This window comes from Alternaria novae-zelandiae (assembly GCF_023758075.1).
Source record: "Alternaria novae-zelandiae strain BMP 2774 chromosome Unknown scaffold_1, whole genome shotgun sequence".
Taxonomy (NCBI): Eukaryota; Fungi; Ascomycota; class Dothideomycetes; order Pleosporales; family Pleosporaceae; genus Alternaria; species Alternaria novae-zelandiae.
Genome location: NW_026056961.1, coordinates 1,183,339 through 1,209,743, shown reverse-complemented (window position 1 = coordinate 1,209,743; position 26,405 = coordinate 1,183,339). Strand labels below are relative to the sequence as shown.

General features: G+C 53.4%; 10 protein-coding genes across 10 annotated transcripts; 4 read left to right on the top strand and 6 right to left on the bottom strand.

The window, feature by feature from the left end:
* Positions 1-2,279: 2,279 nt before the first annotated feature.
* On the bottom strand, positions 2,280-2,963 carry J4E88_000367 (uncharacterized protein; the record flags this gene model as incomplete). Its single annotated transcript, XM_049394046.1, has 1 exon — positions 2,280-2,963. The coding sequence occupies one exon, from the start codon at positions 2,961-2,963 to the stop codon at positions 2,280-2,282; it is 684 nt and encodes a 227-aa protein (XP_049259875.1).
* Positions 2,964-3,149: 186 nt separating this feature from the next.
* On the top strand, positions 3,150-4,106 carry J4E88_000366 (uncharacterized protein; the record flags this gene model as incomplete). Its single annotated transcript, XM_049394045.1, has 3 exons — positions 3,150-3,381; positions 3,444-3,546; positions 3,596-4,106. 3 exons carry the CDS (start codon positions 3,150-3,152, stop codon positions 4,104-4,106), a joined length of 846 nt encoding a protein of 281 aa, XP_049259874.1.
* A 4,178-nt stretch (positions 4,107-8,284) lies between these two features.
* J4E88_000365 (uncharacterized protein) lies at positions 8,285-9,535 on the bottom strand (the record flags this gene model as incomplete). Its single annotated transcript, XM_049394044.1, has 2 exons — positions 8,285-9,464; positions 9,531-9,535. The coding sequence occupies 2 exons, from the start codon at positions 9,533-9,535 to the stop codon at positions 8,285-8,287; spliced, it is 1,185 nt and encodes a 394-aa protein (XP_049259873.1).
* Positions 9,536-9,998: 463 nt separating this feature from the next.
* J4E88_000364 (uncharacterized protein) lies at positions 9,999-10,906 on the bottom strand (the record flags this gene model as incomplete). Its single annotated transcript, XM_049394043.1, has 4 exons — positions 9,999-10,049; positions 10,082-10,441; positions 10,495-10,700; positions 10,753-10,906. 4 exons carry the CDS (start codon positions 10,904-10,906, stop codon positions 9,999-10,001), a joined length of 771 nt encoding a protein of 256 aa, XP_049259872.1.
* Positions 10,907-11,610: 704 nt separating this feature from the next.
* J4E88_000363 (uncharacterized protein) lies at positions 11,611-13,609 on the bottom strand (the record flags this gene model as incomplete). Its single annotated transcript, XM_049394042.1, has 7 exons — positions 11,611-12,743; positions 12,795-13,079; positions 13,129-13,221; positions 13,287-13,292; positions 13,346-13,390; positions 13,442-13,495; positions 13,606-13,609. The coding sequence occupies 7 exons, from the start codon at positions 13,607-13,609 to the stop codon at positions 11,611-11,613; spliced, it is 1,620 nt and encodes a 539-aa protein (XP_049259871.1).
* A 284-nt stretch (positions 13,610-13,893) lies between these two features.
* J4E88_000362 (uncharacterized protein) lies at positions 13,894-14,745 on the top strand (the record flags this gene model as incomplete). The annotated part of the gene is made up of 2 exons (XM_049394041.1): positions 13,894-13,975; positions 14,108-14,745. The coding sequence occupies 2 exons, from the start codon at positions 13,894-13,896 to the stop codon at positions 14,743-14,745; spliced, it is 720 nt and encodes a 239-aa protein (XP_049259870.1).
* Positions 14,746-15,974: 1,229 nt separating this feature from the next.
* On the bottom strand, positions 15,975-17,059 carry J4E88_000361 (uncharacterized protein; the record flags this gene model as incomplete). The annotated part of the gene is made up of 2 exons (XM_049394040.1): positions 15,975-16,770; positions 16,827-17,059. The coding sequence occupies 2 exons, from the start codon at positions 17,057-17,059 to the stop codon at positions 15,975-15,977; spliced, it is 1,029 nt and encodes a 342-aa protein (XP_049259869.1).
* A 1,700-nt stretch (positions 17,060-18,759) lies between these two features.
* Positions 18,760-20,215, top strand: J4E88_000360 (uncharacterized protein; the record flags this gene model as incomplete). Its single annotated transcript, XM_049394039.1, has 4 exons — positions 18,760-18,939; positions 18,988-19,148; positions 19,201-19,546; positions 19,604-20,215. The coding sequence occupies 4 exons, from the start codon at positions 18,760-18,762 to the stop codon at positions 20,213-20,215; spliced, it is 1,299 nt and encodes a 432-aa protein (XP_049259868.1).
* Positions 20,216-22,726: 2,511 nt separating this feature from the next.
* J4E88_000359 (uncharacterized protein) lies at positions 22,727-23,638 on the bottom strand (the record flags this gene model as incomplete). The annotated part of the gene is made up of 3 exons (XM_049394038.1): positions 22,727-23,018; positions 23,071-23,507; positions 23,567-23,638. 3 exons carry the CDS (start codon positions 23,636-23,638, stop codon positions 22,727-22,729), a joined length of 801 nt encoding a protein of 266 aa, XP_049259867.1.
* Positions 23,639-24,389: 751 nt separating this feature from the next.
* J4E88_000358 (uncharacterized protein) lies at positions 24,390-26,367 on the top strand (the record flags this gene model as incomplete). The annotated part of the gene is made up of 6 exons (XM_049394037.1): positions 24,390-24,515; positions 24,568-24,711; positions 24,762-24,809; positions 24,860-25,157; positions 25,275-25,429; positions 25,546-26,367. The coding sequence occupies 6 exons, from the start codon at positions 24,390-24,392 to the stop codon at positions 26,365-26,367; spliced, it is 1,593 nt and encodes a 530-aa protein (XP_049259866.1).
* Between the last annotated feature and the right edge of the window lie 38 nt (positions 26,368-26,405).

The window sequence follows — 26,405 nt, the reverse complement described above, 5'->3', positions numbered from 1 at the left end:
TCAGCACAACACCTAACCCTCGTCTTTCGGCGACATTCTCAACCCGTTTAATCCACATGACATTGTAGAACGATGCTTTCCGAAAATCATTTTTTGTAAACATCCAGTAAAGGAGCTCTTGTTTCTTCTCGAAAGACATGACTGGCCATCCACGGTCGGCCACGTGTGCTGGTCGAGAGGTCTCGGCTCCAGAGATGGCGACAAGTTCACAAACACTGCCATACTGAGGCTGATGGTCGATAGCATCGCACATTAAAGCAAGATTACCGACTGTCTCCCCCTCAATGCATAAGTTAATCAGCTTGCGATGTGTTTTGTCGCAAATTACCATATGCCCAAAGGCCAGACGTGCAGATGGAGCGAGGCAGTGAAGAACGGGGGAGGATAGCGCGTGTACACGTCGCTCAGCCGGATCGGCGGTAGGAAGTGGGTAGGGATACGTAGTACGTCGCGGAGAAGCAGTACTCGTAAAGTAGTCGCCGGCTGGGTGGTAATGGCGACTCCATCCCGTGGGTAGCGCATCATCGGGCTTTTCCCGAAGAGCTTGATATCGGTAGAAGCCATTGAACCTCGAATTAACTCCGTCTCCTGCGTTCGTTATCCGATACTCTGCCACAGGTCTCAGGGTCGCCATGGAGGTCCACTCTGATGCATGGCCGGTATCGTGAAAGATACTGGCGTAGAAAGGATACCAAGCAGACAGGCAGTCTATTGTTCCGTTGTTCCAGCCCGTCCACGACCAACTAGGTTCACCCTCGCGTCTCCATACGGACTCCTTAGGTAGCCAGAGCAACGCGATGTCAAAGAAGAACTTCGGCATGCCATGAAGTAGACCGTCAGGGAAAGTGGTTTCCATAATCTCAGTAGCGCCTGCGAATGCTGCTTCAGCGTCTTTCTCGTAGGTTAGATTTCGCGAAGAGAAGATTTCCACAAGCATTCCCCACCGACCAAGAGATGGTATTATAGGGATCAAAGACATCATGCCCATTGGGACGTCGAGATGTGGGCGCTCTGCCGGCCATGTAGTATCTCGCATCCTCAAAGGCGTGATATATTGGGGATCGTGGCTGTCCTTAGCGGATGTGAGCTCGTCAAGTCCTTCTAGCCACTGACAGCGCCCACATATCCACGACACAGTGTCTCTGAAAACGAGGAGACGACGTGAGAACAGAGATTCTTGGAATGTCCAGCCCCTAGTCGCCCATTTCGAATCTTCTGGATAAGCATCCCATAGATGAGAATACGAAGAAGGGGTAGGACCTCGATTCATCGAGGGACCCCCAATACCCCTCAGACCGTAGCTTGCGTCTTCACCACCGGCTGCAACGATGGTGAAGTCGGCACTTGCGTATATACGAGCCATAGCCCGCAAAGTGATGTTAATCGTGTCTAGTTCGGCATCTTGGATAACAGACAGACAATCCACCCATAGATACCGCTCACCAAGGGCTTTGACTAGGTGCATAGCATCGCGAACTGTGTCAGGAAGGACCATGACGCTAGCTTTGTTGTAGAGAGCTCCTGGACGCAGCAAGACTTCGAGATTCGACCCTGTTGTCTTGAACATTGGCGCATTGCCCCAAACGTACGAAAGTGCAACGTAGTTGATCGGCGATGAGGTGGATATGGTTACAAGTGAGCCTTTGGTCACATCAACCAGTATGAGTTCATCAATGTGCTGTGCCAAGGCCCCTGCGTAGTCGTCATTGCAGCAAGCGCCGTGTGTCTCGCGGCAAGCTCTACGCCAGTTCCGAACGTTTTGGAGGTCGATTGTAGGCTTGATCGGCGCAGAAGATCCGTCGACGCGAAGGAAAAGCATCTCGTCAGACGATAATGATACTTATGGGAGAGGCGCTGGGGTTGCGCTAGATCGGTCGCTTGCGAACGGCGATTGGATGGCAAATCAGGCTCAAAGGTAGTCGAATAGCCATAGATATTCGATAAATAGACTAAGCCCGGATAAGATACAGTGTTTTCGCGATAGATACTGAATGGTACGAGGAGTCGCAAGCTGGCGAGATATGATGCATAAGCGGGGTTTGTTGGACATTTGGCGCCGAGAGGCGTCAGACTTCTCACGTGAGAGTACGTAGATGCCTAGGTGTATTGTTGCTTCGCTTTTACGAGTGGCCACGCTGCAGGCTGAAGGAGACTTGAACACCGATGGAGCTTCCAGAATATGCCATTCGCTCTCCAGTGATATACGCATCCACACTAATGTTACCAGGCAGTGAACGCAGCTCATTCCATGCACAGTATGAATTGCGCTTTCGACGGCTCTAAAAGAAGTCGAAACCATTCCACCAGATGTATCCGAGTACAGCGGCCACGCTCGTGACTGCAAAAGGCAGACTCATCTCTACAACGCTCCAGATCCAGAGCGTACCAACTGGAGGAGCTGACTTCATGACGTAGAAGTAGCCGTGCTTATTGCCCGAGTATATCAGATAGCACCCCGCTACGACAGAGCCTCCAAAGAATGTAGCGTCTCTGAGTATGGGGAATCGGTATGAAAAGTCGACGTGGGTGAGGTAGACTGCTAGAATGAATATGGGCCACGCTGTAAAAGCGCGCCACAGGATCTCATTCCAGAGTATGTCCTCCCGGTATTGGCTGTATACGAGAACGTCGAGGGTGAGGTGGAGGACTGCCATGGAGATGGAGTAGAGGATGGAGTCCCCGAGGGGGCCGATCGGAGGAACATCGTCGGGCGATGCAGGTGTAGATGCTACTGGAACTTTAACAACTCGCGTTCTGCCGTTTATCTTGTCTAACTCTCGCTGCCTCTCTTCAGCCAAGTCGAAAAGTGTCTTGCCCGTTGGCTTGGAGAAGTCGGGATGCTTCAGAATCATCTCGACGCCATCTTCATCGATCTCGTTGGTGGGCTGGAAGCCGCTTCCCTTGCCATTCGCGCTTGCCTTGGACTCTTTGGCGCGTCGCTCTATCCTGTTGCCGGTAGACATGGTGATGTGTATCGGGGAGTGTGGTGGTTTGGGACACGTCGCGTGCGGCTCTAAGGAATCTCGAAGATGACGTGGGTCAAAGCTCGTTCCAGAACCTCAATGGCTTCATGCGAACGCGCTACCTCTCCTGACGCAGGTACATAGCAGCAATACAGTAGCAAACACCAAATCGAACATACTCCTTATATGCGCTTGCTGACCATGAATTGGACTGTGTGGGCATCGGTGCCTGTCCTCATCTTTGTTTTCTGGATGTACACCAGCACCCTCGGCGCGTCTTTCCCCACATTACAAAACAAACGCATCCTACTGCTGATCGCGCATCCTGACGACGAGGCCATGTTCTTTGCGCCGACTTTACTGGCATTGACGCGTCCGGAACGCGGAAATCACGTCAAGATCTTGTGCCTCAGTAGCGGTATGGCCCTCACAGCTCCCCAGTGCTCTCATAGGCAATCACTCATCTCATTCGTGCAACAGGCGATGCCGACGGTCTTGGCGAAATCCGCAAGAAGGAGCTGGTCAAGAGTGGGCTGCAGCTGGGAATCGGAAGCAAGGACGACATTCTCGTGGTGGAAGACAAGTACGCATCGCCATGCACGTCCGACTGCAACATACTGACTATAGACCAGGAACTTCCCCGATTCCATGACAGTAACATGGCACCCTCGTCTAATCTCCAACCTACTCACCACCGCCTTCGCCCCAAACATGACCTCAATCTCTTCCAAGGAGGCACCGCAGGCGACTGTCGACACTATAATCACCTTCGACGCACACGGCGTCTCCGGCCATCCCAATCACAAGTCGCTCCACGACGGAGCGCATACCTTCTTGAAGGCGCTCATGCACCGACACAGCGGGTGGGAGTGCCCTGTCAAGCTGTACACCCTCACCACTACCTCCATATTCCGTAAATATCTTAGCTTGTTGGACGCACCAGCTACAATTATTGGCGCAATTCTCCGCAAGAAAGAGCTCGGAGGCTTTCCGACTCCACTCCTGTTCGTCAGCTCACCGGTCGGTTACAGGACTGCCCAGAAAGCCATGACCACGGCACACGAAAGCCAAATGCGCTGGTTTCGTTGGGGCTGGATCTCACTGTCGCGCTACATGGTTCTCAACGATTTGAAGAAGGAATAGTCGCAGTGGTGTACGGAGGCGCACCGGGAATCTATTGTAGCCATCGAGACCCTCTAGTCTGAACTCTAGTAGGCCCATGCTGAGGCGATAATGTGCTACATATGCGGTGTGGCTGACAAACGGGGAAGAACACCCCATCGCAATTTCCGGACCCTGAAGTCGTGTAACATACCAAGGGAGGCAACTGGCGGAACACGGCAACACTGCCGCGGACAATGGGCTCCACCATTGGTCGTGCCTGAGGAACCTACGGATGCGCGGGTTTGGAGGTCCGTGTGACTTTGGCATTACACAAGAGGCGTATTGTAATTGTGCTCACAGCCTGCTGCTCACTATTGCAATCCTCATGGACTAGGAGTGCATTGCACGTCCTCTCGACAAAAAGCAGAGACTGCGACTTGCGTTCACCCTTCGCGTCCTGCATACTTCACGCAACAGGCAGCAAAGGGCGCCGGGGAAGAGATCCGCAACCACTTGGAAGGCATCAATCGTAAGCTGGACGCCGATCTTCACATAACACCAACTGACGCGCTGGTGTTAGACGAAGCGACTTCGAAAGCCCGTCCGACGCGCACAGCGTGTGCACACCATGTCTTCTCCGCCCCTCCTTCGCCTGCCCGTTGAGCTTCATCTGGAAATAATCAGTCTTCTCGACCTAAGCAACAAAGCCAACTTGGCTTTCGCAACTCGCTATTTCAGATCAATCATACCCACACCGACGCATGCCGAGTTTCTGGCCGCCGAAGGAACTCCTTGGGCCAAGACTAAACAACTGTATACTTGCAAAGGCTGCATCCGCTTTCACCACTGGAAAGCCTTTGCCGACGATATGAGAAAAGGCAAATGGTGTCGCAGTGGTATTTTGGCCCACACAAGATTTTGTCTCAAATGCGGGGTAAGCGATGCGCTGTACGTCCCAGGAACACTACTCACAATCTGCAATCGAGTTCACGTACTCTGCCTTTGCGGAGTTCTCACAGATCAAGTTGGCGACCGTCGTGGTAGGTGCGCTGGTTGTTCCCCAGGCCCGTCACGCAACTACAACTGTGACTACTTCAACAACGACGATGACGATGGCTGGAGGCAAGAACGCGCATCTGATCGCAACCACCTACGAGAGATGTACGACTGGCCTGAAGAGGGACGCCTCTCAAGGTACTAAGACCGAGAGTGTTGTCAACGACTGTGGGTAGGCAGTATGTCGTTGGCCGCAGCCGGTAGCAATGATAACCTCGCGCACAAAGCTGGAGCATTTCACGGCCACGATCTCTTCGGGTATGAGACTACGACATCTTGTATAGACTACGGTTGCTGGTATTCCAGCGTTGTCCTCCTGTTCACGTTTGCCGCTGTGTTCACCAATAGACCGTTCGCAGACGTTCCTCCTTCCACCACGTCATGGCTGCTGTCAATATTCACAAATGCTCTACCATTCATAAGGTGCCCAACTTATGGTCTAGATTAGGGCTTTCACAGTCTACCAATCTCTGACGTTCGAGCCATTTGGAAGTAACGAAAGCTCTCAAATCACACCTTCGCTTGCTCTTAACCTGCGCTTCGCTATTCAGATCTCCCATAACCATAGCCTCAATTTACAGAAAATGCCGAACCCAGCGAAGCCCACCTCTGAACCAGACTCACCGATAGTCCCACCCGAGCGGCCAAGGACCCTCAAGCGACGCATTTCTTCCAGCTTCAATACTATATTGGCAGCCCTTCCCATACGGAGATCAAGCCCGCACATCAGTTCAAGTCTACGATCATGCACGGAACTCGGAGAAGAGGCCATAATACAACGAGGCGTTGCTGGCGCTAACCAGCAGGCTCCTCAACCCCCTCCAGTCATTCGACTACAGGTACCATCGCTGTCCGAAACCAGCCAGCCCTGTCCTTATGATGCGAGTGAATACCATTCCTTCCCTAGCGTGGAACGCCGACGCTGCGATTTCTGTGGCATGCGGCCACCTAAGCCACCCTCTGGCGAACCATGCAATGAATGTCAGTCCCAAAGCGCACTTTCCCACATGAAATCAGCTTTCACATGGAAGCCAGGTCGTAAGATCAATGAGGAACCAGCAGTTCAGAGCTCTCGTCCACAGCACAGTCCTTCATCCGAAGAATGTCCGCGTTTAGTCCCTCCCAAAATCGCGGCGAAAAGGATAGGCAACCCACCACGGAGAGCAGCACTGCCTGTGCCGCGACCTGGTGCTGTCAATCCAGCGCTGCGGCAGAGAAGTGCTACCAGGAGTGAAGACATTCCCCCGCGATCGAGAAGCGCTCTGGAGTATAACGAAGTGAGGCCAATCAGTCCCAAACTACATTATCATCGTTACTTACGCAACTCAAAGGATTATCCATACGTGCGCGAAAGTGAAGTATCGCAGCACCTGGATGCCATTCGTGCCGGAGCCCCAAGCCCGCTAATCGATTTCGCCCGCGCTGCTCGTCGCAAGAAAACTTCGGATCCGACTACAGACTTCTCCGAGACGGTCTTCTATGGCCAGAAATTTTCAGCTGCCTTCACTAACAGTGCAGAGCAACGCCAGTCGTCGCAGCCTTCACGCAGCAACCTAGTCGTTGAAGGCTATCTAGAAACAGGTGGACACGTTGTCGTTGAACGACCACGCCCTGAGCAGCAAGCCAGTATCGATGCACAATTGTATCATAGTAGTGTCTATCCTAGACGCTCCCCAGAGCAATCAGGGCGACAATCCCGGGCTTCAAGACGGTCGGCTGATGGTCGCCGTCGCTCGAGACATAGAGACTCTGAAGATGACTTTAAGACAAGCGACCAGCTACCGGATTTTCAAGAGGGTCCTGCTTACGATGAAATGCCAAGGTTGCGAGGTGGTAGTGGAGGGGACGAAAACACCCATACTCGTAGCTGTGGTCTGACGATGAAGCAACTGCTACTTACTTGCCATAGGCCTGGTCATGGATATAGCACTGATTCAGGTAGCGATGATTACTTGCCGCCAGCGAGGACTCCCAATATTGCCGAAGTAGCACGCGCTTTGAGGAGGGCACACGGTACATCTCGCCTTCCGAAAGGTATCTCGAGACGCGATGGATGTCAAGAGACACCACGAACGGGCAGATCCACGTCTGGCGGCGGAGACGTTACCAATTTACCAACCTCGCGCACAGCAAGCTTTGCAGCCACGTACCCGCAGCCACGCTCGATTTTCTCTTATTTACCATTGTTCGGTCTTGCTTCGATCTTTGCTCGCATCACAGACCCTTCTATCGATACTTCCGCCGTCTCCGCGAGTCACGCCATACAGCCCGTCACACTTCCTCCGACTGTCAGCCTTAGAGGCGGCGCCGGCTCACCTTCTGCTCTACGAGATCATCAGCGTGTTCCATCTACGCTCTTCTGGCTCGCAGGCGGGAAGGGCAAGCCGATCACAACTGCTAGCTGGAAGAGCCAGAAGCCCCGAAGGAGGATGGGCGGAGTGTCTGGAGTGGCTCTCCACGGACTAGATGCCGGCACTGAGTATGGACCAAGGAAAAGTACGGAATCTAGCAGTAGCATTTCTGAGCTTCCGCGACATGTTGCAGTCGCAGTCGCAGCTGAAGAGAGCAAGCCTGCCACGAAAGAGAAGGCAGAGAGCGTGAAGTCAGGCAGATCTCACTCTTCTAGACCATCCTCTTCATCAAGGAGTAGCACAAAGAGCCACATCAGTCATTCCTCGACTTCCCATAGATCCGCTGCCGCAGGTGGCGAGGCACACAGAGAGCTGCCCTTAGACCCGGTGCTGGAAGAAGCTCCTGCTGCACCAGCGGCAAATGCTCCCCCGGCTAACCCCGCCGCTGCTGAGGGTCCGCCAATACAAGTACCGAGAGAAGAAGCTCCGCCCGCCGATTATGCGCAACGAGAGCTTGTGGATGATGGTGCTCAGGATGCTGCACCCGCTCCGAATGAGAATGAGGATGAGCACGGGGAGCAGGCGGCAGCAGAAGCAGAGGGAGGGGCTCAGAAGTAAACTGAAAGAATGCTAAAGACATGGGGAGATAGGGAGATGGGTACCGTATCATAGTGTAGCCGTGCTCACATCGAACGAACTCTTCATGCTTGCGGTACTACTCTCGACTGCACCTATGCTTTTCAATGCTACCCAAAACACCTGCACCTAATCTTCAAACCTCTACATCGTACAAGATATCTACCCCACCATCTAACTCATCAGTCCATGAACCTGCTCTCCACTCAAAGTAGCCTTGGCAGCAGGTCTCTTCCCCGCCGCTTTCTTAGACGTAGGCGCACTCGTCCTCCTTCCACCTGCCGAAGGCCTACTAGCACCCGCACTTCCACCGCCCCTCTGCGCCTCAACAGCAGCCTCATGTTCAATCTTGCTGACCGCCCTCGTAATCGCCATACTATATCCACCAATCCATTCACTCCAGCTCTGCTTTCCATCGCTGTTGTCCACGGCAACCTCCATAGTCGAGCTCATGCTTCTCTTTGGCTTCGGCGTGGTTGCAGAAGAAGATTTCGAAGCGGGGACTTTGGTAGTTCTGCTGCTAGACTGCTGTTGTGGTGAAGAGGCGTTGTTCTCGGTAGCGCGTACAGCGGCGGCGGCGCGTCGTTGCTCGAGGAAAGAACGCGCTACGTTTTGCGCGGCGGAGACGCCTGATTTGATCGTTTTGACGTCTTCAAGGTTGACGTTGGCGGGGATTGGGATGCGGTAGCTTCCTGATAGGGTGACTTGTCTCTCTGTACCTGCACTTGCCCTTGGTGCGTCCCTGTCGATCTCCTCAACGTATTCTGTTCCGCCTCTTTTTGCTCCTTGGCTGCGAGGATTGAAGTGTTCTAGATCCTGTCGTGCCACCTCCAACTCGCCCTCGAGACGCACGAGTTCTTCGTCTGCTTCCTCCTCTTCGTCGTCGGCAAGTTCCTGGACCCGAGAATCGCCTTCATTGACCGTGGTACTAAGTGTGGGGACCTGCGCTGTAGACGAGACTTTTCGCCCTTTTCCTCGTCGGCGAGGGGAGCGGCCGGGACGTGAGTCGGGAATCGCACCGGCTTTGTAGAGCTCTTCTACCTTGGCCTCCAAGCCTCTGACACGAGACTTGAGGGCTTCGAGTTCGGAGGGCGATGGTACATCTGCTGGTGTTTTACTTGCAGTAGTAGGCTTTGCTGCATCTGTAGATGTTGATGTGGGCTCCTTGTTCAGCTTCCTGGGTTTCTTTTTCGGTGTCTTCGCTGCCGGTGCGGTAACGTCATCTGTGCTTGGTGTTGCTGCAGCCTTCTTTGCTGAGGATGCTGAAGCTTTCGTAGCGGGCTCTTTTGGCAGGACAACTCCGCCTGCGGACCCTGCTCTTCCCTGTTCAGTCTGGCTTGGAGTAGCGGCCTTCCTGGATCGTGCCTGCTTGGCTGGGGTTGCAGGTGTCGCATTGGGCCCCGGTGATGATGGCTTCGACGCCATTGTGTAAAGATGTCCCCTCTATTTGAGCCCAGGAATGATATGTGCCAAATCTCTAACAACGCGCGTCGTGTCTACTCCGTATGGTACGCTTCCGCTTGGTTTGTATAATGACGAATTGGGGCAACACCCATTGACGTGTCGATTTCCTAGATCAACTAATTGGAATGAAACACTATATGCATCGCAAGACACGAAAAGGAAAGTGATAGCGTAGGCGATCGCCGCCAAAGCAAGATATCGAAGTTGGACACAGGCCGAGCACATCTGACGTATGGTGGCGCACGTACCGGGATCCTGCGTCGTGAACCCTGTTCGCGGCACGTCAACGGCGATCGACTAGACGTTAGCATCGCTGCACCACATGCAAGGGAAAGGACCAGACATTTTTAGCGGCTGCTTCCTCCTAGCCTGCTACAACGGGCGCAATTGAAGCAGAATGTTACTGTATCAATGGTCCAGAACACTACATCACCCTGGGGTCCATCAGGTCTTCCGCATCGTGTGTTGTTGTAGACTGCAACATCATGTAACAGAAGATCTACTGACGAAGGCCAAGAACTCGCAGCCGTCAGGCAAGTCTCCAAACGGCCACTTTATCCCATCCTCCTTGATGACATTCAGCGCAGCCAGGGGCTCAGCGTGATCAACCCAGAACGCAGTGTCAGCGCAGCAAACAGCACCTGTCTGATCACCCTGATCAAATAAGGAGCCCGTAGGCGTAGCCATCTTGACGTAAGGAACTGGCGAGGACTTCATAATGGCGGGTATAAGGGCTTTGATCCCGCTCAAATCCACCTGTTCAATCCCATGTCCGAAGGCTCGCAGAGCAGCACGGATAGTAGCAGGATGAGACGAAAGGATTCCGAAACTGTGGTCGTGCTTGTTTTCGCGCAAATGAGACAAGATCTGCAAGGGTCAGTGTATGCTGGCGAAGGTCAAAAGTTCGTGTGAAGACAAACCTTCGTAGCCAGCCCGTTGCGCCTGAAATTCTGACCGACACATAGTTGTGTAATCCACCCAATTTTGTGACCTTCATGCTCCCAGAAAGTCGCAAAGGCGTGTCCGGCAAGTTTGCCGTCGACCGTAGCGCGCACCAGAACGCTGTCAGTTCCCGGAGCAAGGGACTGCTCACGAAGACGATTTTTGGACATCTTCACGGGACGTCCTACAAGGGCATTAGCATTGCATCCATTAGAGAGAGAAAATAATGTACATACCAGGCTTGCAGAATCTACCAAATGTGCCCATTCTCTCTTCAGCAAAAGGACCCCAGATTCCATAGTTAGAGGAAAAGAGCTCAGCGGCTTCAACGATCATATCTTCTGAGACATCATGGCCCTGAATATTCTCGATGACAATAGTGCCAGACATGGTGTGGATGATGTTTTGTTTTCCAACTTCGAATATTGTAGTTATGACAGGGAAAGATGACGACCCAAGAACAGATTTCATAGTCCCAAATCGAACCATGGTCTGCATGCTTGAACCCTTGACAACGACCCACCCCTGTCAGACCCTCATACGAACTCCACATACACATCACAGTAATGAACCGCATTATCGCAAACGTGCGTCAGAATTTGGAGTGTAGATACTTTCGAAATTCTTGTTGCAGCTAAATACATGCCAGTGCATACCATCCCTCTATTCCCCTAATACAGATCCATCAAAGAGAGCTTGGCTGGGCCACGACAACAGACACTGATGGCGAGAGGAGATGATCGAAAATATGGCATATCCTATATTTACCGGATGTGGAAGGTCTAGGAGACGACCAATACTTTTGGAAACGAGCAGCGCCAAGGAACGGCATCGTAAGGGGGCATGCAGAAAGAAGCTCGTAAAACGTCCCAAGTCCAGCCACGGACGCCTTGCAAATCGCGCTCGGATGAACAGGGCTGTCGAAAGGACGATGATTGTGCAGTGATGCAACAATATGGGAAAACCGCCGAACAAAAACAGCTGTGATAAACAGCAAAGCCCAGAAACACAAAGGACGCCACCACGCCGTCGAATATGCGTTGCGTTCATCCCAGATACAGCATCGGGGCTAGTCTCAATATTGATACGTCCACCTAAGACGCGATGGCGCGGGCCGGGGCACCTCCGCCTCCTCGGCGGTTGTTCTTAACGTTCTTGGTGGGCTTGGTGACAGTGCTCCATCCATCGTCGTCCATGACCTCGGTAGTAGTGCCTTCAGGTGCCGCAGCTGTGCTGGACTTCCGCCTCCATGAGCCTTGTTCAGCCTTCGGTGGGTCGCGAGTGACTTCTTGCGGCTTGACGTCCTTGTCGTGTACAATCTCTCCCTCGGCATCCTCATCCTGGCCGGCAGAGTTACCCTCGTCCACCCGTTGGAGGATCTCGAAGTTGGACTTGGGCTTCTCCTCGCTATCATTCTCCTCCTTCTTTGTCGGCGTTGGCTGTGCTGAGTCCTTGGGCGCTGGCTTCTCCGCGGCTTCCTTGGCCTTCTTCTCCTCGCGCGCCTTGTCATCGGCTTCCTTCTTCTGGCGCAAAGCAAGTTGCCTCTTCTCCTCGATCTCTTTCTCACGAGCAGCAGTGTCGATGGGGCGGGCGGCACCGAATGGGTTGGGCTTGTCTGAAGGAGTGGATGCGTCTTGAGCTGGTTGAGCCTCAGAGACGGTTCGCTTGGCCAGGTTCAAGCGAGGGCGGCCGGCAGGTGCAGCGGCCTGCGGTGCCGGTGATGATGGAGTGCTAGCGTCGGGTGTGGATGTGGGCGACTTGATAGGCGCATCGGGGCGCATCTTGGATCGCCACTGGTTGTCATTGTCTGCGGCAGTAGGCTGCCTCTCAAATTGCGGTCGCTCCTGGAACTCACGGCGGGGCCCACGAGAGCCCTCAGTGCCTTGACCCTCGCCCCAGGCGGGGGACTGTCGGCGGCCCTCGCGGGGACCTCCTTCGAAGCCACCTCGAGTGCGGCCGCCCTCGCTGGGAGGAGGTGCAGCGGATGGAGAAAGGGGTCCTCGGCGCTCCCAGTTGCCAAAGTCGCGGGGCTTTCCGTCGCTCTCGAATGGAGGTGGGCGGCGACGCTCACCACGCTCGCTGCCGGCGTCAGATCCTGCGTCGAAAGCGCGGTCACGGCCCGAGCCGAAGCCGCCGCGTCCGGAGCTGCTGCGCTGGCCAGGTAGATCAGGGAGGGGTCCCTTTCGGGTCCAGTCTGTGATGACGCGGGCTTCTTCGCGGTCCTTGGCTGTGACTTGTCAGTAACTGTTTGAGTGCATCCTGCATACACATGACGTACGGGGTTCAGCGACGCTGACACGGATATTCCTGCCCTGGAAAGATGTGCCAGACAGGTCAAGCGCCTTCTTCAGTCCATCGACGCTGCCAAATTCGACGTAACCGAAACCCTTGGGCTTTCGGTCCAGTTTGTCCTCGACGATGCGCACGTTGGTCACCTCGCAGTCGGCGAAGAAGTCGGTCACGTCGCCCTCGGTGGCATCGAAGGAGAGGTTGCCCAGGTGGGCGGTGTACGGGGGCTTGGAGGGCATGGGGAGCGCCTCGCGAGTTGCGAATCCACGGTCGGCTGGGGAGTCGTTAGTATATGCGAATGCGTGTGAGTATGCTCTCCTCACCGTAGCTGCCAGCGCGGTCAGCACCGAAGCCGCTGCCGCCGCCAGAGCCAAAGGTAGGCCTGTCGCCGCCGTAGCCAGAGCTTCTACCGGCACCTAAAAATGTGTCAGTCTTCCGTCATGTGCATGTTCGCGCTGCGACAGTTGTTGGGGTGTATTACCGGCTCCTGCTAACGTTAGTACACCGGGCCACTCCCTAAGCAGAATGCGTGTCACTCACCAGGCATTGGCGCGTCCTCCATTTCGTCGGCCCATGATCCTAGCGCTGCTACATGTCAGTCGTCTGCGCGCTCGGGGGCAGGTAGGCGGGGCGTACACTGGTCATTTAGGAATTCTCCCAGGCCCATGGTCTGTTGCTTCTTCTTGGGCGCTACAATACATCGTCAGCCATGGCTTCTTGTTTTGGGCGCGGTACAGAGCGGGGCGAAAAAGCCGGCTCGAGTGACGCCTGCAATTTGCGTGCGCACCACGGCGACGTACCCATGATTGCGGTTTGGCAGACTGTGCGCGAGTGGATTCGGCGCGCTGTCTGATTCGGGTCTGGAGAGCGGTCTCTTGCTCTCGGGTGTGGTCTTGGTGGTTGCGGGGTCTGTGGTTGAAGCGTGTGTGGGGTGAGTTCTTGAGACTTTCCCGAACGGAAATCTTAAGCTCAGGCTGTGCGTTCGTTGGGCCTCGCTTAGTCAGCGCCTTTGCTTTTCCAGCGGCGGCGAACCTTGCCTTGTCATTACCCGAATCTGGTCCACGACCTTCAGCCCCCATGAAAGAGCGATGAAAGCCAAACATGACCCAGACCAGGTCACACAGCCCCTCGAGGTTGCCCGGCAAGCCCTCTATATTGGCGGAGCCTCAGGTACGCACATGGTCTTTTCACCACTCCACGTAGTCTCGCTTCATTGTAGTCGTGCGCTTCCATCTCACTTCTGCGTAATCGTTGTCTTGTCAGCTTTTTCTCACCTCATAAATTTTGCCTAACCTGCTCCAGCTGTTCCTGGTACTGTGATCGGTGCCTTCTACGGTACTATCCGCACGCAAACTCCGGTTCTCTTCTCCATCGTTTCAGGAGCGCAATGGTTCGCCATTGGCAGCACGTTCTGGGGCATCCGCACGTCAGTCCTCAACCACGCTGGCTTACTCAACTGGTGGAACCTCACTCGCGGGGCACCCGTCTATCCTCGCACCGACCTTAACCCAACCACGTCTGACAAGGTTCGCGCGTCAGCCCTTGCTGGTGGACTGACTGGATTCAACCTCGGCCTCCTCTTTCGCGGCCCTCGGAATGTCATTCCGGGTACCATCATGTTTACTCTGTTCGGCTGGGCAGGACAACATGGGTACAATTACCTCGACGCCAAAAACTCCAGCGAGATCCAGGAACGAGCGAGAGGTGAAGCCAAGCCCAAGGAGAACTTTATGCAAAAGATTGCAAAGAGCAAGTGGAGTCCTATGCAAGTCTTGACCGACGACGACTACGAGAACATGATGCAGGAAAAGCTTCTCCGGGTCGAGGCCCAGATCGCGGTGATTGACGACAAGATTGATGTATTGAAGAAGCAAGCGTTTGAGTTGGAGACGCAGCGGAAGATGAAGGAAATGCAAGAGCAAGAACAGACGAATAAGTGAGAGGATGACCTTTTAGCCATGCATGTCGTAGACTTGAGACCTGCAATGCGTTATGTAAGATATATTTCATTTCTCTTTCTTGGTGAATTCCCAGTATCTTTCTTTCCAGTTGCACAACTGGTGATCTTGCTCTGTGTCATCATCAGTTCACCGAATACTTGTCTCACTCATAGTTCCATTTCTTCTCTTAACTCTCAGTATTATCTATACATGTGCGCTTGACCATCTGATTCCGCTCCTTCATTGTGCAAACTCAACGTCTTCAAATTGTGGCTCGAATATGGAAGCACATCACAGCTCGAAGTCTCGCTACGAGCGAGTCCTTACATGTCAACGGCCTCATAGCTGACGTTTTTCGCAGTAGCTACGTGTTATCACTACTATCCGAATACCCGGCGTACCCTCCGCGCTCTGCTCGAGACTGCACGGTAGTGATAGACCTTCGCCCTGGAACACGGCCGTCAAGCACTGCGGGCGCCTTCTCTGAACTCGTCATCACTCTCACCACCATCACTCTCGCTTCCCGCCGGCGCCCCGACCCTCCGCCATCACACAACAAACACCCAAAATGCAAACGCGCACGCCCGCGCACGCAGCGCTCTCACCAGGTACCCACGCGCTCGCCTCCAAGCCCGCCTTCACTCCACCTCAGGTCCCACCCCACACTCCACACCATCTCCCCCAATATATAGCACTTAAATCCCCAATCTTCCATCAACAAGCCGCCTTGGCTGAAGTTCGAGAGGAACGACCAAAGACAGGAGCCCGCAACCACAATATTAACGGCTTCCGAATGGTTAATCGGTCCAGACCCAACTCACCCAAAGGCGCCTTGTTCGATTCCCTAGTCTGCCTTTAGGAACATGTGGACCCTTGAAGGATACAACAGACAATAATGTCCAGAAACGAAAAATCAGCAATGGTTAGACGTCGTCTTCTATCTTCGGATAGAAGATGCTTTTTTGCTCTTTTTTGCAGTAAAAACATTGTTTTTACTATATTCTACTTTTTACTCTGCTTGCATAATATACCTACAGGCAAGGCGTCTAGCATTCCTTACATTCATTTGCGTTGCGCAAAAGCTAGACAAAGCAAGAGATGTGTGGGATAGCTAAGAAGGACTTGCTTTTTGGCGACAGCAGTTAGTGATAGCCTTGAAGTAAATGCAGAGAAGCTTTACTTTTGGATTTACTCTGTACGGGATGTGCATATAGCTAACGCGAAATACTCTATTGCTTGACGTCGATTGGCTTACCGCCCTGCTCTCCACTCTTCAAACAACTCTCCAAGATCTCTAGATCCTTCAACGCCTCCTCAGGACTCTGCATCTCATTCCTCTTTCCTTGCTCCAGACTCTTCGCCCAAGCCTTGATCTCTTGGTTCACGCCGTTGCCCTCATCCGGGAACTCCTTCGTCTCTGGATCTTTGCCATCCCTGGTGATGGTGACCTTGCCGCGAGCGACGTGAACTGAGCCCTTCTCGCAGGCAACCAGGTACTCAGAGCCAGTGTCGGTGGTGCCAAAGCAAATGGACAGAGTACCAGAAGCATCGTTGTCTAGCTGTATAGTGGCGTTGAGTGTGTCGACAGGCGGAAGGTGCTCCTGAAGCTGCGCGGTGAATGCGCTGACCTTCTTGATCTTTCGGCCGCCACCTTGTAGCAGAAGACGCGTCGCCGCTACGAAGTGCACGCCGCCGTCAAGCACGAAGCCGCCCTGGTGATCCGGCTTCTTGCGCCATTCCGTCTCGTAGTACTTGCTGCCCGCCGATACCATTGCGGCGACACGCACGCGGAAGGTAAGGACGCGGCCCAGAGAAGCGACTTGCTCAGAACCCCAGACGTAGGAGTCGATGAAGCGGAAGTTTTCGGCTACAGTGTAGACTGCAGAGGTGTTGGAGGAGTCTTGTGTCCATGAGAGCAGTTCGCGTGCGGTCGCCAGATCCTTCGCGATGGGCTTCTCCGCAAAGACATGTTTGCCAGCTGCGAGGGCTTTCTTGATGTAGTCTGGCTGGGCGAGGATTGGTAGTCTAAGTTGTGCTATGTTAGCGAATGGATTTTTGACTCTGGCCAGCAGTGAACGTACGCAATGACTACGCCCTTTACATCATCTCTCTTGAGTAGGTCTTCAAACTTCTTGCCATCCTGGTCATCGCTGTAGAGTTCGACGTCGGACAGCTTCTCAGATAGAGCTTTTGCCGATTTGAGTGATCGCGAGTAAACTGCTTTCAGACTCAATGATGGGGTGTCTTGAATGGCGGGTAAGTGTTCTTCTTTGGCGAAAATGCCGCTTCCGATGATAGCTACGCCGATAGACATTTTGATGAATATTCCGCAAGTTGATGGCACAGGAGTTCTTGGAAGATCTTGTACAGCTCACTTCCTTCGAGATATGTAGTCCCAATAACGGCTGTACTGCGGCTAAATGGCAATTGTAGTGGAGGAAGTAGTAGTTTCTTCCAATAGCATCTACGCCATGACCCGTCGCGGGGTACATGTCGCTGCCCCACGATGGCGATGACGTCGGGCACCATACCGTAAATGGTCAAGTGCGATCAGCTCCACGGGTTGCCGACTTTGTCGCAGTCGGCCTTCCATCAACATCGTACAACGCCCATCGCACATCTATTAAGCTTCCTGTCCGGCATGATCGACGCGACTTTCATGCATACCATGTCGCGCATTGGACACGCGATCATCACGCGTCCTGTCTTCGGCAGTTGAAGCGAAACGTGAAGAGCGCTCTACATCCACGCATGAACGCGTATGCTATGCTGATAGCAGTCACAGAGCGCAGCCTGGATTACTGACAGTCGTCGCAATGCTTACAGAAGATTTGTGCATTCGCACCCAACGCGCAACACGCCAATGCTTGTATCATCTCTTCCAGGGTCAGGCACCACACGCGCCATCGGATCTACCTGTCTACCTCCACCTCCCGATAACATAAAACGGCCCCAACAAGACAGCACAGTGGCGCACCATGTCATCATGTCACCGCTTGGATATGCTTGGGATGGTGTTTTGGTAGACGTTAACGTGTTCAAAGCAACTGGATATGGCTGAGACGCGTCCACAACCAACTACCAACGATTGCATCGATAGATATGCTGCCAATCAGGTATGGTTTCCGTGTGTATTCGGACACTGGGGTCTTCTATGACCGCGGATTTTGCTTTCGGTTGGCCTATATATCTCTGGGAAGTTCCGACATACTGAAACACGTCGCGTTGGATGTCGCGTTCGGCTAGCCCTGGTCAGGCTTCGGCAGTCAAGCCCATGCAAGGCGTCGATCGACGAGCATGGTTGGTATATCGCTTTGTCTCAAACGCTTCAGCGTAGTTTCGTTAGTATCAGGCTACCCTTGATGCCTCGAGCCCTATCGCAATGCGGTCATAAGAAAGGTTGGCCCAAGGCACTCATCGTTCAGGGCTGGCCTCGCTGTCCTACTGCTGCTGCTTCATTCATTATACATTTTAATTACTCTTTCTCAACGCAGCGCGTTCAAAGAGACTGCCGGCAGTCAACTACATTCCTTCCATTCTTGTTACCGTTCTTTCATTTTCACGTTAGCAGACCTAGGTACCACCAAGATGGGCTTCGGAATTCTAGAAGACCGCCATATGGCAGCTCCTCCGGGAACATCTACCATCAATGACTCTGAGCCTGCCCGTAGGATACATCCGTCGAAACAGTAACACGTTGTCACTAATACCTGTTCAGTAGACTCAAAGGTTGACTTTAGCGACGTCAAGCGCGATGGCGATGTTATCCTGCAGCCACAGCCTTCGGATAGTCCCAACGATCCGCTTAACTGGTGAGAGATCATGACATCCCTGATATGATCCATCGTCTCACGCGCGACAGGTCACCGAAAAGGAAGGAATGCATCATGATTCTGCTCGCTTTCAGTTCCGGTGTAACAACAGCGTAAGCATCGAAGACACTCCATTGTTTCCACAAGCTGAGTCTCCGCCAGTCTTGGACCCATGGTGACACCCGCACTTCCACTCATCGCCATGAAGTACAACGTCAGCATCGATATGGTTTCCAGTCTGATCATTGGCTTTCTCGCCTTTTGGATCGGTTTCACCACGTTCTTCACGGCTGCTGGAGCGAACATCTGGGGCAAGCGACCCTTCTTCATCATTTCCACCGTGATCCTTCTTGCAACGAACGTGTGGGGATTCTTCACCAGGGTGTGTATCGAGAGATGAGCTACACCGGTCTTCGTTGACGAAATGCAGTCCTTCGTCTCTCTCGCTGTCATGCGAGTCGTGCAGGGTATTGCATCAGCACCCCTCGAGACACTTGTCACCTCCACAGTATCCGACATGTACTTTGTCCACCAAAGAGGAACCAGGATCGCAGTCTGGGGCTGCATGCTAGCCTCTGGTGTGCTTCTCGGGTAAGTTCCCCTTGACCCCTTCTAACGCACCCGCGGACTGACCCAATCTTAGTCAGACAATCGCCGGTGCTATCATTCAGAACGTTTCTTTCGAGGCAACGTTCGGTATCTCTGCACTGATCTTTATTCCAATTCTCCTCGGCATGTACTTCTTCGTCGTCGAAACCACCTACTACGGCCCCCGACCTACTACGGACAAGATTGCCGTCGATGAGAAGCACAAGTCCGTCTCCTCCGTTTTCGAACTCGAAGAGGAGAGAGAGTCATACCACAGTCAGCTAGCGCTCTTCCGTGGCCGCTTGTCGCAAGAATCATTTTGGAAGAACGCTTGGAAGCCTGTGCCACTTATCGCATTCCCCGCAGTGCTCTTCAGCACTATCGTGTATGGGTCCTACTTTGTGAGTAGTTCATTAGGTTTTTGCGAGACATACGCTGACTGTTCCTTTTCTTTCTAGACGTGGCTGCTCACCATCTCCGTCCTCTCCGTCAACATCTTCTCCGCGCCACCGTACTCGCTGAACCCAGCACAAGTCGGTCTTACCAACCTACCTCTCCTCGTTGTCGCACTTATCGGCTCGCCCCTGTCCGGCTGGACAGCCGATGCTCTCGCGAAGTTCATGGCCCGTCGCAACAAGGGTGTCTTCGAGCCTGAATTCCGCCTGACTCTGATGGTACCAGCCGTCATCTTTGCTACGATTGGCTTCCTCGGCTTCGGCATGAGTACTTCAGCTGGCTACCCTATTGTTTGGCCCTTGGTATTCATGTCTATTCACTCGCTCTCCGTACCTTTCGCATCAACAGCCAGTCTGACCTACGTCATTGACTGTCACCCCAAAGATGCAAACCAGGCTTTCGTCACCATCAACTTCACAAAGGCGGTGTTCACCTTCATCGCGACAACCTACGCGAACGGCATCATGGCCAACATCGGACCACGCGCGGTGTTCGACGGCATCACGGTCATCAACCTGGGAATCTGTGCGCTTACCATTCCGGCGTATGTGTTTGGCAAGAGGTTCAGAAGTTTGGTGGCGCGGAGCTCATTTGGAAAGAAGATCTCTGGCTGAGAGCTCGGGCCGTGCGTCTTCTACTGTGACGACAAGGCATAAGTTCAAAGGGATGGCGATGACATATGTAGTTTCATGAATACACACAGTCGTTATAGATCTGAATTATCAAAAATGCACCGTTTTCATGATGACACAGCAAGCTTGGTGCCACGTGAGCGAGCTGGTTCGCATTGGCTTGATCGCAGGAGCAGGCTCAGATTGTAGGAGTTGACACCATGACTTTGAGCCCGTGCTCAATTCCGTAATGTACAGAAGGGAACATGTCGACTATAAACTGAGAGAAGGCATGATACAGTAAGTAAATTTTTGTATTTGAAGCGAATTCTTTGGTATCATGAATCTATATATAATGCAACCACACCCAAATGCCGTTGACAACTTCCGTAGTGCCCTATGCCAAACATTCCACGATCTCTTCGTGAGTAAGCACATGCGTCCCGCGCTTGGTGCAAGTTCTTGCATGATAATTTTAGTCTTGCGATACATCCAAGCGGTTCTCTGCGCTCTGCATCGTCACTCCTGACGGCGCGATATGGTGGCGCAGGTCTTCGCGTCTCGGCGTTCATGTCGCATCAAGGCCTTTCCACTAGACAAGAGCAAGCGACCTGCTGTTGACTGTGACGTCCTTGGAGTCGTATGTGGGGCGAGCGTTATTCGCTGATATTGAATGGTAGCTCGATGCTTCAGTTCGTCACTCGTCTCGCACCGCCATCCATCTCTCTAGCCCCTGGTCTTTGCGACAACATCTGTGCCATGGACTGCGACGCATTTGAGGCTGACGAAGTTGCGTATCTGGGGCTTAGTGGTGATGTCAGACTGGCTCGTCGTGATGTCGAGATGTTGATGGATGATGGAGATGATGAGGTTGCGTTCTTGAGGAAGACGCGCGCGGGTGGGAATTGGCTGACTGGCGGCATTGTGATTGTGTATGCGAGCGGTATTGTTGGTCTGATGTGGTATGCTCGAGGATGAAACGTGATGATCGTTCGGTGGTAATAAGAGCAGGGCTTGTTGTTTGATGTCGTCGATACGATGGTACGATTTGTAGTAACCGGATGTTGGATGTCTCCCCCCAGCTGATGGAATGTTTGTTATAAGCAAAAAGCGTAGCAAGGACAGCAACCACTCATCTTATATCCATCGACGAATCCAAATTGACTCACCCAACTAGACCCACACTAACTCTCTACCCTCGGAGTCACAAGCAACTCGCCCATCCACGCAAGCCTCTAGCGCGCGTGCCCCCCAAACCCGCCCGCGCCGTGACATGTGAAGCCCTTCCCGTTTCGAGCCATGATCACCCCACGGCATCGTGAGCATCACGTCTTGCACATGCGGATCCGGACCCAATCGGCGGATAATTCTCGTTCCAAAGGAGACGACTACGATCAACGCAGACTAAACGACATGCACGCGATCGTGGGTTGCGTCCAGCTCATCTAGCTCCCGTTACCCCGGGTGGGTTTTCCGTGTGCGACTACGGTGCTTTGAGCAATTTGTCTTTTCCCCCAGTTTGCGCGAGCCGACCCTCCACCTCCACCCCCCAAACGCCCGGAAAAGCAAAAAAGGGCCGAGAGGCGCATCGCATTGCGCATTGTACTTGCAGCTTACACACCTACACAATTCGAGAAGCAGCCAAGGTGCCGAGGCGTGTGATGGTAGTTGGTGCGTGTTTGAACTTTGTATGGTGCTCGTGTGTGTGCTTGTTTGGAGATGGGAGGCTGCGACACGTCATGCACGGAGCCTAAAGTGCGGGGTGGGCCTCCGCGAACACTGGCTAGGGCGAAGCAACGGCGTCTGGTTTGACGGCCACAGAGCTTCTAGCATGCTTCCACCGAATGTTTGGACAAGTTTTAGCTTGAGATGAAAGATACGACGCGAGGTAGATCACCGATGTCGGAGGATCTCCCGTGAGTCTGGATACGAGAGATGTTGTCTTGAGCGGAGTAAGTTTAGATGGCATGTACGACACTGGCATGGAGATCGCGATGCGGGGCAGCTGATGGATCACAGGTAACCTCAGCGAACGGTGTAATACATGCTCTGCTCTACAACGTTTCTTTTGCGGCTTGCACTAGCGCGAATATATATGCGTAGTACACATGTATACTGCGGGTGTAACTGCAAAGCAATGCATGCGAGAAGTCAGACTCCGCGGGTATTGAGAAATCAGCCCGACATGTGAGCCCAGTCTCGTCATTGTTGCGGTGTAACGGTGTTCCAAGGCTGCATCCACGACAGCACGTTCAGGCAGATGTCTGGCAAGTCGCAGTCAGAGCAATGACATTACTTTTCCTATCGTACAAGGTCGGCCAACTTTTAGACGTCGCAATATAGTACATCCAAATCATTATCCAAGCCTTCTGCATCCGCAACATTAACGAATCTTGCTGCGCACAACTGCGCCCAGGTATCCGAACATACAAGCATATCCACACAACACGCATGCTGACATGCCGTTCGTATTATCCAATCGTCCCAAAGAATTCAAAGTCGAGTTCAGGGGATCTAAGCTCGGCCGCTGCGGACGCGCTTGGCTTCGGGGCGCTGAAGGTGCGAGGCAGGGATCCAGCTCTCATCGTAGGCCTTTGCGCCGGAAGTGACAGCAGGACCATCAGCACCAACGACGGCAACCTGGTCGGCGGGGTCGACCTTCTTGCTCTGGCCCGAAGACGCCTTAGCACGCTCGCCACCCTTGCCGCGGCCCTTCTTCTGCGGGAAGAAGGTGGAGATCCAGGTGTTGTAGATGAAGTACACGGTTCCACCGAAGGCGCCAAGGAGGACGAGGTACAGGAAGATGCTAGAGAGAAGTAAGTACATGTGTCCAGGCTGAGTGGTGGATTGCTACGTACATCTGGGGGTCGAAGAAGCTAGTGGGCGCCTCAACAATGCTGACAGTCTCGTTGTACACCGGGACGGTAATGAGGTTGTTCTTGCTGTCCTTCAGCACAGTCACGAGCTGGAGGCGGAGATTCTGGGGGTGCATCTCCGTCGTGAAGCTGTAGGGAATCGTCTCGTTGGCGCCAGCGGGGATCTGGATGGAGTAGCGCTGGCGAGTGAGGTTGCGAAGGACCTGAGATTCTCCCTTGATCTCCTGGATCAACGAGCCACCGACAATGGTGACGCCGACGGGGGTTGGCTCATTGTTGACCACAGACAGACGCGCCTGGGTGGCCTGGCCGTTGACGAGCTTGACGCCGAAGATCTCAGACTGGGGAAAAGAGACGGAAACGGCGACATTGAGGTTGGGCGTTTGCGGCTCGTCTACTGCTTGTTGCACCTTCTCAGCCTGGAGACGCGACCGTTAGCCATCTGATGTCATGCTGCGTCAGAAAGTTTGGAGCTTACCGCGGGCTCAGCATAGGTGCCGAGAGCTCGGAGAGAGAGCAGGAGCAGAGATGAAAACTTCCAATTGACCATATTGAAGACGACACAAGACGGGGAGAGGGATGAGAGGAGGAGGGACGGCGTGTGGGAACAGATGGGGTAATTCGAACGTGGCTTCTGGGAAGTGACGTCCGGGCGCAGCTGCCTCTTGGCGTCGGAGGACGGAACTAGAGCCGCGGCAATGCGACACCGTCTCTCCACCTCCTCCCCTACAACGAAGATGGTGAACAGGTGCACTGCAGCCTACATCATTATGAACACGAAATGTCGCAAAACCTGAGCGCAATGTAGACTCCTAGGTCATATTATTTCTATCATCCTGGCGTCAAGATGAGCTATCGCTTGACACTCTCTGTGGCTGGCCCCTTCCAAGTATAGACTGTTCCCTGGTACGCGCCATATGGCGTTGTACATGGCATCCACGCCGCAAATGTCGCTCCTTCTATTTCAAACCCAGCGGCAGCCATGGTTCTGCAGTTTGCTATAATTGCATATACACCGCCTTGAAGTGGCTGCCCGCCGGCATTGCGCATGGCTGCATACCGTTAAAAGCCAGACTGGCCGTCTTCTCTGCCTAGTGATATTCAATGTCACAGCAATAACTCACCTTCACTCGCGGTTTCCTATTCGGGCTTGAAAAATCTCTACTAACCGCAGGAAGAGCGCTCGACCCTCCCGCACCTGCTTTCTCTCCACCCTCTCTCATACACGTAAATCGCAGTCATTCAATTCTCTATCATTCCAGTCACACACCTATCCGCCGGTCGCCTACGCCCTTTGCGACATGTCGCCTTCGCTCAGCGGCCTTGGCCTGGCTTCACCGGGCCCCTCCGACGCCGATTTAGCAGACTTTACCAGACGCTTCGAGCAATTCCAGCTGTACGAGGAAGAAAAGGCGAAGTTCATGACCGTAAGTGCACTGTAACTGTCACTATCACTCAGTCGTGACTGACGCGCAATAGGAAATGAAAAATCGGTATGAATATATGCACCAACAGTACCAGATATTGGCCACCGAACGCGACCGCGATCGCAACTGGATCCTCGCATGGCAAAATGAGAAGCAGCAGTATGAGAGGTCGCACCGGAATCTGCAGCGGAATATGGTAATTCCGTCCAGCCACACATCGCTTTGGAGCTGACTTGGATGTGACAGGCTGAGAATCCATTTGTTATGGTACTGATTGACGGCGACGGCATGATTGTGAGCTTCACGTACTGCGAGTTGAATGCAGTCTGCTGACTACATACAAGTTTAGTGACGACTTCCTCCGCGAGGGAGAGCAAGGTGGCCGCCGGGCTGCTGTCCAATTGTTCGCCGATATCCACGAGTATATCGAGAATGAGTGCCAAGATATCCCATTCGGTTACCGCATCGCCTGCCGCATCTATGCGAACGTTCGGGGGCTGGGCGACGTGCTCGTACGCAGGGGGATTTATGAAGACATCATCGAGTTCGAGGACTTCGTGCGTGGATTCACGCGGGGAAAGACATTGTTCGACTTTATCGACGTCGGTGCGGGAAAAGATCGCGCTGACGAGAAGATCATCGGTGAGTACCACTGTCCTACTACATCTCCAGCCCCATGTATTCCACAAAACCCACTATCCTAGGCTATTTCCGAGTCTAGACGTCCATGTAGGCTTCTGACCGTACTGACAATCTTAGAATTATTCAAATTATACTCCCAAGATTATCATTGCCGTCGGATCTTCTTCGGGTGCTCACACGATAATGGCTACGCGCGAACGCTTGAGCAGTGCTCCGATCGCCTTCAGGTGACAAACAAGGTGGTTCTCCTTGAGGGTGTTCCATTTGAGAAGGTACGTAGCATATGTTATGTCACTTGAATGACTCGCGCGAGCCATGGATTCCACAACGTCAACTTGGAATCCACGAACACTCGTACAGCCCGGACGCTAACTTGACCTTTCTGTAGGAACTCGTCGGCCTGCCGTACCAAACGAAGAAGTTTCCAGGTCTCTTCAGGGAGACCAAGCTCGTAGTTTGGGGATCTGGACCTACATACGCCACCAGTACATACGCCAACGGCCTTCCACCAGCATTTGTTCCGGGCAGGATCGACTCGAACGATAGTTCTAAGGCGTCTGTAGCTTCTACCGGTCTCCCAAGCCGGTTCCCAGCCCCATCGAAGTCTCCCATCATGGACAGTCCTTTGCCAAACCGAGCGACAATGATGACTCTGCCTAGAACGCCTTCAACATCAACACTGGCTTCGGACAGTACGTTCCCGGCACTCAAGCCAGATCCACCAGCGCCGTTGCTGAACTGGGCCGCTAAGGCCGCTGCTCCGCCGCCACCCGTTACAGAGACCCCCGTGTACAAGCCCGCGAACCGCGAAGAAGTCATCGCACGTAACCGCGCCGGCCAACGCGTCGATCCGCCGTGTAAGGACTACGATAAAGCTGAGGTGGACCGCATGAAGAAGATCAAATTGTGCAACGTTCATTTCCTTCGAGCCGAATGCCCCTACGACACCAAATGCACCCATCTCCATGCGTACAAACCTACCAGCGATGAGTTGGCTACTCTCCGTCTTGTCGCCCGCATGGCACCTTGCAGTAACGGCAGTGTTTGCCAGGATATTAGGTGTATCTATGGCCACCGCTGCCCAGCACCGCCCAACAAGATTCACTACGCCAAGGGTACGAAGAGCTGTATTTTCGGCGAGTCTTGCAAGTTCCCAGCGAGCTTGCATGATATCGACACTAATGTGGTCAAGACCCTGGTCGTTCGCTAGAGTGGGGATAAGGAGGTTTCACAGAGATGAAAGATAGC